The sequence below is a fragment of the Myotis brandtii genome, unplaced genomic scaffold, assembly GCF_000412655.1.
Source record: "Myotis brandtii unplaced genomic scaffold, ASM41265v1 scaffold165, whole genome shotgun sequence".
Taxonomy (NCBI): domain Eukaryota; kingdom Metazoa; phylum Chordata; class Mammalia; order Chiroptera; family Vespertilionidae; genus Myotis; species Myotis brandtii.
The window spans coordinates 15,407,636-15,417,339 of record NW_005356042.1 but is presented as its reverse complement, the minus strand read 5'-3'; the positions used below and the strand labels follow the sequence as shown (position 1 = coordinate 15,417,339).

The following is a 9,704-nucleotide window of genomic DNA, read 5'->3' as shown; positions in this document are numbered from 1 at the left end:
AGAGAGGAAGGAGAGACTAGAGAGAGAGATAGGAAGGTGAGACCAGAGAGATAAAAGAAGAGAGACAGGAGGACAGACTAGAGAGAGGAGGGGAAGAGAATAGAGAGAAAGGAGGAGAGGCTAGAGAGAGAGAGGAAGGGGAGACTAGAGAGAGAGAGGAAGAGAGGCTAGAGATAGAGAGGAAGGAGAAGCTAGAGAGACAGGAGGAGAGACTAAAGAGAGGAAGGAGAGGCTAGAGAGAGAGGAGGAGGAGAGCTTAGAGAGGAAGGAGAGACTAGAGAGAGAGGAGAGACTAGAGAGAGAGAGAGAAGAAGGAGAGGGTAGAGAGAGAGGACATACTAGAGAGAGAGAGAGCGAAGACGGAGAGGCCTGAGTGAGAGGAGAGACTAGAGAGAGAGGAAGGAGAGACTAGAGAGACAGAGGAGGAGAGACTAGAGAGAGATGAGAAGAGACAGAGACAGAGGGGGAGAGACTAGAGAGAGAGAAGGAGACAGTAGACAGAAAGAAGAGGAGAGAATAGAGAGACGAACTAGAGACTATAGAGAGATAGCAGTAGAGACTAGAGAGATAGAAGAGAAGCAGAGGAGGAGAGACTCGAGAGAGAGAGAGGAGGAGAGACTAGAGAGAGAGAAGGAGACAGTAGACAGAAAGAAGAGGAGAGAATAGAGAGACGAACTAGAGACTATAGAGAGATAGCAGTAGAGACTAGAGAGATAGAAGAGAAGCAGAGGAGGAGAGACTCGAGAGAGAGAGAGGAGGAGAGACTAGAGAGAGAGAGGAGGACAGGCTAGAGAGAGGAGGAGGAAAGACTAGAGAGTGGAAAGAGAGAATAGAGAGAGAGGAAGGAGAGACTAGAGAGAGGAGGAGAGACTAGAGAGAGAGAGGAGGACAGGCTAGAGAGAGGAGGAGGAAAGACTAGAGAGTGGAAAGAGAGAATAGAGAGAGAGGAAGGAGAGACTAGAGAGAGAGAGTAGAGACTAGAGAGATAGAAGAGAGACAGAGGAGGAGAGACAAGAGAGAGAAGAGGAGAGACTAGAGAGAAGGAGAGAGTAGAGAGAAGGAGAGACCTGAGACAAGAGGAGAAGAGACTAGAGAGAGGAGATGAGGCGAGAGAGAGAGAGGAAGGTGAGACTAGAGAGAAGAAGAGAGACAGAGGAGGAGAGACTAGAGAGAGGAAGGAGATGCTGGAGAGAGCGAGGAAGGAGATACTAGAGAGAGGAGGAGGAGAGGCATGAGAGGGGAGGAGAGGCTACAGAGAGGAAGGAGAGACTAGAGAGAGAGGAGAGACTAGAGACAGAGAGGAGGATAGACTACAGAGAAGGAGAGAGACGGAGGAGAGACAGAGAGAGAGAGGAGGAGTGACTAGAGAGGAGGGAGAGGCTAGAGAGAGCGAGGAAGGAGATACTAGAGAGAGGAGGAGGAGAGGCTAGAGAGGAAGGAGAGACTAGAGTGAGAGAGGAGAAGAGACTAGAGAGATAGAAGAAGAGAGACAGAAGGAGAGACTAGAGAGAGGAGGAGGAAAGACTAGAGAGAGGAAGGAGAAGCTAGAGAGAGAGAGAGAGGAAGGAGTGACTAGAGAGAGGAAGGAGAGACTAGAGAGAGGAAGGAGAGACTAGAGAGACAAAGGAGAGGCTAGAGAGAGAGAGGGGGAGAGAGAGAGAGAGGAAGGAGTGACTAGAGAGAGGAAGGAGAGACTAGAGAGACGAAGGAGAGGCTAGAGAGAGATAGAGGGGAAAGAGAGACTCGAGAGAGGAGGAGAGGCTAGAGAGAGACAGGAGAGGCTAGAGAGAGGAAGGAGAGACGAGAGAGAGAGGAGGAGAGGCTAGAGAGACAGGAGTAGAGACTAGAGAGAGAGGAGGAGGAGAGGCTAGAGAGAGGAAGGAGAGAGTAGAGAGAGGAAGGAGAAGCTACGGAGAGAGGAAGGAGAGACTACAGAGAGAGGAGGAGAGGCTAGAGAGAGAAGAAGAGAGACAGAGGAGGAGTGACTAGAGAAAGAGAGGAAGGTGATACTAGAGAGATAGAAGAAGAGAGAGGGAGGAGGAGGTACTAGAGAGTCAGAGGAAGGAGAGAGGAGAGATAGAGAGGAAGGATCGACTAGAGAGAGAAGAGGCTCGAGAGAGAGCGGAAGGAGAGACTAGAGAGACAGGAGAAGAGACTAGAGAGAGAGGACGAGGAGAGACTAGAGAGAAGAAGAGAGACAGAGGAGGAGTGACTAGAGAGAGAAGGAGAGACTAGAGAGGAAGGAGAGGCTATAGAGAGCGAAGAAGGAGATACTGGAGAGATGAGGATGAGATGCTTGGGAGAGGAATGAGAGACTAGAGAGAGAGTAGTAAAGACTAGAGAGATAGAAGAAGAGAGGAGGAGAGACTACAGAGGAGGAGAGACTATAGAGAGAGGAGGAGAGGCTAGAGAGATAGAGGAAGAGACAGGAGGAGAGCCTAGAGAGAGGAGGAGAGACTAGAGAGACAGAGGAAGAGAGACAGATGAGGAGAGACTAGATAGAGAGAGGAAGGATAGACTAGAGAAAGTTGGAGGAGACGCTTGAGAGCGGAGGAGAGGCTAGAGAGCGAGGAGAAGAGACTAGAGAGAGAGGAAGGAGATACTAGAGAGAGAAGAAGGAGAGACTAGAGAGGCAGGAGAAGAGACTAGAGAGAGATGAGGAGAGACTAGAGAGAGGAAGGAGAGACTGGAGACAGAGGAGGAGACACTAGTTGAAGAGAAAGGAGAGACTAAAGAGATAGGAGGAGAGACTAGAGGCAGAGGAGGAGACACTAGAGAGAGAGAAACGAGCGATTAGAGAGACAGAGGAGGAGAGACTAGAACAGTGATGGCGAACCATTTGAGCTCGGTGTGTCAGCATTTTGAAAAACCCTAACTTAACTCTTGTGCTGTGTCACATATAGAAATTTTTTGATATTTGCAACCATAGTAAAACAAAGACTTGTATTTTTCATGTTTATTTTATATATTTGAATGCCATTTAACAGAAAAATCAACCAAAAAAATGTCATGGGTTCGCCATTACTGGACTATAGAGAGGAAGGAGAGACTATAAAGACAGAGGAGGAGAGGCTAGAGAGAGAGGAAGGAGATACTAGAGAGAGAAGGAGGAGGGACTAGAGAGAGAAGAGGAGAGGCTAGAAAGAGTCATGAGAGAGAGGTGTAGAGAGAGATGACAGAGAGAGAGAGACTGAAGAGAGTAAAGAAGGTGAAAAGAGAGATCGACAGGGAGGACTGAGTAGAGAGGGAGGATGAAGAAAAGCTGGTGGAGTTTGAGGGATTGTAGAGAGAGAAAGGGTGGTGTATGGGGAGATGTTGAGAACAGTGGTAGAGAGCAGATTGGGGAAATTAAGGACAGAGAGGAGGCTAGACAGAGGGATAGAGGAGAGTGAGACTGTACCGTAAACAGTAGAGAGGAGTTAGAGGGCGCGAGGGAGGAGGGATAAAGAAGGAACGAGAGTGAGGAGCGGGAGGAGGGACGAGTGAGGGTACTTGCCGGAGCCTCCTGTTGTTCTCCCAGGTGCCACTCTCGAATCTGTGTGCTGTAGCCTAGGTGTTTCTTCGAACCCCGTCCTTTGGGTTTCTATGCAGCTGTTATTACATAATGGTGATTGGTAACCTCATTTACCATGGCGTTTGGCACCCTCCAAACCCTCTCCTCCACCAGAGGTCAGCGTGGGCTGGAAGTTCCACCCTCTAATCACATGGTCAGGTCTGATGGTGACCAGCCCCTGTCCTTAAGCCATTTCCGGAAGTCACCTCACTAATATACCAAACCTTTATCAGTCTCAATTCTTAGGTTAATCTAGGGCAGTGATGGCGAACCTATGACACGCGTGTCAGAGGTGACACGCAAACTCATTTTTTTTGTTGATTTTTCTTTGTTAAATGGCATTTAAATATATAAAATAAACATCAAAAATATAAATCTTTGTTTTACTATGGTTGCAAATATCAAAAAATTTCTATATGTGACACGGCACCAGAGTTAAGTTAGGGTTTTTCAAAATGCTGACACGCCAAGTTCAAAAGATTCACCATCACTGATCTAGGGGCTTGGAGAGCTGTGAGCCAGGAACTGTGGACAAAGACCAGATGTATTTCTTATAGATAGTATCACAGAAAGTCTAATCTACTCTTTAATATTGTCTAGTGTGATACCATAAGAACAGTGCCTGTGTGAGCACCACCCCGCACTGGTGCCCGTCACTGCTGCGCACTGATGGTTAGAGAATGCCAGGGGTTTCATCATCGTAGGTGCCTGTGCCTGCGACAGTGCCAGAGATAGGGGACTGAGTGCTCGAACCTCTATAAACACACTTTCTCACAAAAGGTAGTGAAGATGCTGGGTTGGTGTCGTGTAAATTTCCCTGGCGAATGACCCTTACAGCAGTGTGGTAAGAATAACTTTCCACATGTCCTTTCTGTATCACCAAATGCTCGCCATTCCAGAATGAATAGCAATATGCCATTTCAGGGGTCAGTCTCATTCACGGATGTGACTGTGGACTTCACCCAGGAGGAGTGGGAGCAGCTGGACCCATCGCAGAGGATCCTGTACATGGATGTGATGCTGGAGAACTACAGCAACCTACTGTCAGTGGGTAAGGACAGCTTCCAGGCGTCACTGTTTACCTAGGGGCGCTTATGTTCTTTCTCAGTTACCAGAAGTATGAGCTTCTAAATCACTAAGTGGTTTGGCCTCAAGCTTCACATGTTACAGCTGAGAGTGACTACTGAAGTTCTAAAGTCCAAGCAGTTAGGAGCTGCGATCAAACCAGATGTGATTTTCAAGGTGGAGCAGGCGGAGCTGTGGCTAGCAAAGTTAGAACTGCAGTTGAGAACTCTCTAGCGAAGCTGTGGAAGGAGGGAAGGAGAATCAGAAGCCACTAGAAGTAATATCCCAAGGATTATGAATGAGTTGGTACGTTTGAAATATTGTTAAGTCTTTTTTCCCCCAAAATCCCTAAACCCTTAGAGATGGCTGCAAACAGATGACCTATCTGCCCCAGATGTCTGAGTGTTGTATATTTTAGCTCAGGGCCATTGGCATAGTGGCCTCAGGGGAAATAGATTTTTCAGTGCAGAAGTGACATCCTTGTCCTGGACACAGATGGCAGCCGCAGCACAAGCGCCAGGAATGACCAGTAATGCACAGAGGAAAGTGAAGGTTATGCAAGACCTAGGTGGAGGCTGGGTAATCTGATCCTTAAGATCCTGTCAAATAAAAGTAGGGACAAGACTAGTTTGGGGAAGAAATTAAGCCTATTAAAAGGAGAGAGAAAAATAAGATATAATAATGAAAATACATTCTCCAACAGCTTCAATAGAAAAAAAGCAATGAGTCCTAGCTGGTTTGGCTCAGTGCATAGAGCGTCAGCCTGTGGCCTGAAGGGTCCCAGGTTTGATTCTGGTCGCAGGCTCCTGGCCCTGGTTGGGGGCATGTAGGACGCAACCAATCAATACGTCTCTTTCACATCAGTGTTTCTCTCTGTCTCTCCCTCTTCATTCCACCCTCCCTAAAAATTAATGGAAAACATATCCTCGGGTGAGGATTAAATTAAATTTTAAAAAAGAAAAATGCGATGAAAGCAGTAGTAGCATTGAATCTATCAAAGGGATCTTGGGTCCTTGGATCAATTTTATGTTTCCTACAAAATATGAGTTTCTGAACCTTTTCATTCACTTGCAAAGTCTTACTTTAAAGCAGCGATTTTCAACCTTTTCATCTCATGGCACATAAATTAATTTAGAAAATTCTGCAGCACACCAAAAATACTTTTTGCCAAACTGACAAGAAAAGGGGGGTATAATTTTGATTCATTCACACCAGACAGCTATTGTTGTGTTGGCTGTTGTCATTTTTAAAGTTGACAATCTAAGGGAAAAGTGGTCAGTGCCCCTGACTAGGCAGTTTGCATGTTTTAAAGTTCTTGTGGCACATCCGTGTGCTGCAGCTCAGTGTGGGCATCGTTGCCTTAGAGACGGGAGCTCCTCAGTAGGATTGTTTCTGCAAAACAATAATGCTGCCCGTGGGAAGGGAGAAGGCGGGGAGAGAGCCTGGACACATGTAGGCGAGGTCCTGGTCCCGCCACAGTGACGCAGCGTCAGAGTGTGGGTTGCTAAACTCAGGTCTGCCTGTGTCCTTTCCTTTACCATCTTCATCTACTTGCTTGCCTCTGTGCTAGCTGTGCAGTGTCCCTGAGGACAAGGTCCCCTTCATCCCTGCAGTGCCAGCCTTCCCACATGTGTTTCCTGTTGCTGTGTTTTTATTTCTCTTTACCCCTCTGTGGGGTCGCTGTGTGATCTGGCAATGCTACTTGTGTTCACTGTCAGTTCCCACTTTTTTTTTGCCACAGGCTCTTTTTTCCCCTTGTCCTTTCAGAGTTTAAGAGGGAGGACAGATTTGCACTGGGGACTACTTAATTCTGGAAGACCGGGTCCCAAACTAAAAAGGCAGCTCTAGGATGGGACATTTGGGGGACCTTCTGTAACATGACAGCAAGAGGCCTGACGGAGTGTCCTTCCTGTGCTCTTTCTAGAGGTGTGGAAGGCTGACGACCAGGTGCAGCGGGAGCACAGTGACCCCGAGGAGCAGGCAAGGCCATTCATAATCTGCAAGAACCAAACCCCAATTGAGGAAAGAAGTGATCTCTTTGAAAAATCATTCAATCTGAGCACAGACTTTGTTTCTTTAAGACAAGTGCCCTATAAATATGACTTGTATGAAAAAACTTTGAAATACAGTTCAGACTTACTTAACAGTGACAGCTATATAAGGAAGCAAGCTGATGAGTATAACGGATTTGGAAAAGCACTTCTCTATCTAAAGCAAGAGAAAACCCATCCTGAAATGGAATACGCGGAATATAACAAAATTGGGAAAGCCTTCAGCCATAAAGAAGCTATTTTTAAACATCAGAAAATTAGAAATTTGGTGCAGCCCTTCCTTTGTAATTACTGTGACAAGGCTTTTTCCTTTAAGTCACTCCTCATTAGTCATAAGAGAATACATACTGGAGAAAAGCCGTATGAGTGTAATGTCTGTAAGAAAACCTTCTCCCATAAGGCAAACCTCATTAAGCATCAGAGAATTCATACTGGGGAGAAACCCTTTGAATGTCTTGAATGTGGGAAAGCCTTCACCCATCAGTCAAACCTCATTGTACACCAGAGAGCACACATGGAGAAGAAGCCCTATGAGTGCAGTGAGTGTGGCAAGACATTTGCCCAGAAGTTCGAACTCACTACACACCAGAGAATTCACACAGGGGAGCGACCATATGAGTGTAATGAATGTGCAAAAACCTTTTTCAAGAAATCAAACCTCATCATACATCAGAAAATTCACACGGGAGAGAAACGCTATGAGTGCAGTGAATGTGGGAAATCCTTCATCCAGAACTCACAACTCATTATACATATGAGAACTCATACAGGGGAGAAGCCCTACGAGTGTACAGAATGTGGCAAAACATTCAGCCAGCGGTCAACTCTTAGGCTCCACCTGCGAATCCATACGGGGGAGAAGCCATACGAGTGTTCTCAGTGTGGGAAGGCCTTCAGCAGGAAGTCCCGACTCAGTGTCCATCTCAGAGTTCATATCGGTGACAAACCCTGACCTGCAGCAGGTCGGACTGTGCAACACCCTCCCACCAGAACCCTTCCAGTCGGGGAGAAACCGCCTGAGGTCCTGAGGGAGCATGGGAAATCATACTAAGATACCATTCATCAGCTCAAAAACGCCAAAATAGGGTTCCCTACGGACAGCGGTACTGAAAGTTAGATGTGATACCCAACTGAAGAACACATACCAAGAATATCCAACTGTAAATAGACATGCTTAACTATTACAATGAGCTTTTTAAAACCTTGAATGAATTATTTAAACCTTGAATGAATTTATGGATGAAATCGTCTGGGAAGCAGCAGAAAGGATGTACAGACAGTGCCCAGGGATAGAGTGGTTGTGTGCAATTATGCCACAAAACCACAAAAGTATATTTTAGATCTGCCCGTGTGAATTTAACGGTCATTGGGAGTTTGAAATTCCTCTAATAATTAGGACACATCAAACAAGATTTTCCATATTAAATATCACATGTGTTTTTTTACAACTCAGTATGCATTCCAGATGAAATATGGAACAGATTTTAAAGTAGCATGTAATACATTTTCTCCTGCTTGCTGGCATATAGAAGTTGGTGTGGCCATTGTTAATGAGCTGCCTCTTAATAAACAGAGACAATGGTGAAGTTCTAACCTGCTTCCTGGCTTGCTGAAGCACTTCTACAAGCATCACTTACATGATTATGCAAATATGAGATAATTAAGAGGAGGTTAAGAGTGAGAGGAGGCGGCTGTGGGCTGTTACTCAGGATGCACCACAGGTAAAAATGGGCTACAGAGAATATCCACATCCATCATGTTGGCGTTTTCTGCTGGCTGTTTACACACAAATGCATGTCATTTACCAAAATGTGTACCCCAGAAACCACTTGTATTTGTGTTTCCCCGTTTCTCTTATTTTATGAATTGTCTTGTAAAAAATGGTAGGATGTGTATGCAGTGCACAAATGTTAGTTACCTTCCAGAGACTTTAAAGGGAAGCTTATTTTAAGAAAACTGTCACATGCCTTGTTGCTTTTTAAAATTTCTATGTGCATCGTCCACTTTAGAGAGACACTTTTGCACATTCTGTTTAGGGGACGCACTTCTACTTCCTTGAGTTTCACTATCATCAGCCTGAAACATTTCCCTTTGGAATCTGACTTGGTGAACCTTTCATGGAAAGGCTTAACTTACACTAACAGTTTTATAAATTACACTGTTCAGTGATCTCTCCATCTGTTGTATAACTCAGAGTGATATCATCTTAGGCTTGATTTCAGATTCACAAGTTCTCCCTTTTCCTCCATCACAAATCATGTCATTAGAATTGTAAATGGCAACCGAAACTGGCTTTTAAAATTTTTTGAAGACCATTGATGTGCTGTTACTATACTAGTATATGAATGTGAGCGACTCTGAACAAATTTACTAAAACATCCATAGTCCAATAAGTCTTTAAGTTGTCATCTGATCTACTAACAGCCGGGAAGCAGAGGAGGTTAATTTCATTCTCTGCTGTTAGAGTAAACTGTGAGGGCCTTGGGAATCACTGTGACCCTGTCTTTTAACTTTAAGAATATACATATTCTTCCACGCAGCACTCTCATGTTTGGGAACCTATCCCTGAGAAAAAACTAACGTGCCAGTACATGAGATTATGTTTATCAATATATACTGTGTATTTTGGTAAGTACATAAGGAAACAGTGTAAATGACCACCAGTGGGAATGATGGAATAAATTGTGGCGAAACGGATCATGGTTGATGGCATTCCACAGAAAATGTGTAGGAACAACTCCTCCAGGTCAGATGAGGGCAGCGGGAGGGGAGAGAGTATATACCACATTTTCTAAAATAAAGATCTAAGAACCTTATGTGTGTGTGTTTTTGTATATGACTTTATGAGCCCGGAGAACAAAATTCTCCTAAGTCAGAAATAGAATTGGAAAGTTGTTCATGATTCCTTAGTCCCTAAATTAACACTCATACTAAAACCACACATAACCCATTGAAATGGGCACGTTAAATAACATGAGTTAATACTGCACCACCTAAGGCAGGCTCTAGCTGTCCTGGCTGTATTGTGCCCTTGA

General features: G+C 45.1%; 1 protein-coding gene across 4 annotated transcripts in view; it reads left to right on the top strand.

The window, feature by feature from the left end:
* ZFP1 (ZFP1 zinc finger protein) overlaps positions 1–9,485 on the top strand; it is a 40,106-nt gene extending 30,621 nt beyond the window's left edge. For 2 of the 4 annotated variants that reach the window (XM_014536741.1, XM_014536742.1), the window contains exons 3-4: positions 4,478–4,604; positions 6,543–9,485. In XM_014536741.1, the coding sequence (XP_014392227.1) occupies positions 4,478–4,604; positions 6,543–7,621 (1,206 nt within the window). In that variant the 3' untranslated portion in view covers positions 7,622–9,485. Of the gene's footprint in view, positions 1–4,453; positions 4,605–6,542 lie in introns of those variants that run through there. The other 2 variants (XM_005862613.2, XM_005862612.2) reach the window with 2 other exon arrangements.
* The last annotated feature ends 219 nt before the right edge of the window (positions 9,486–9,704 follow it).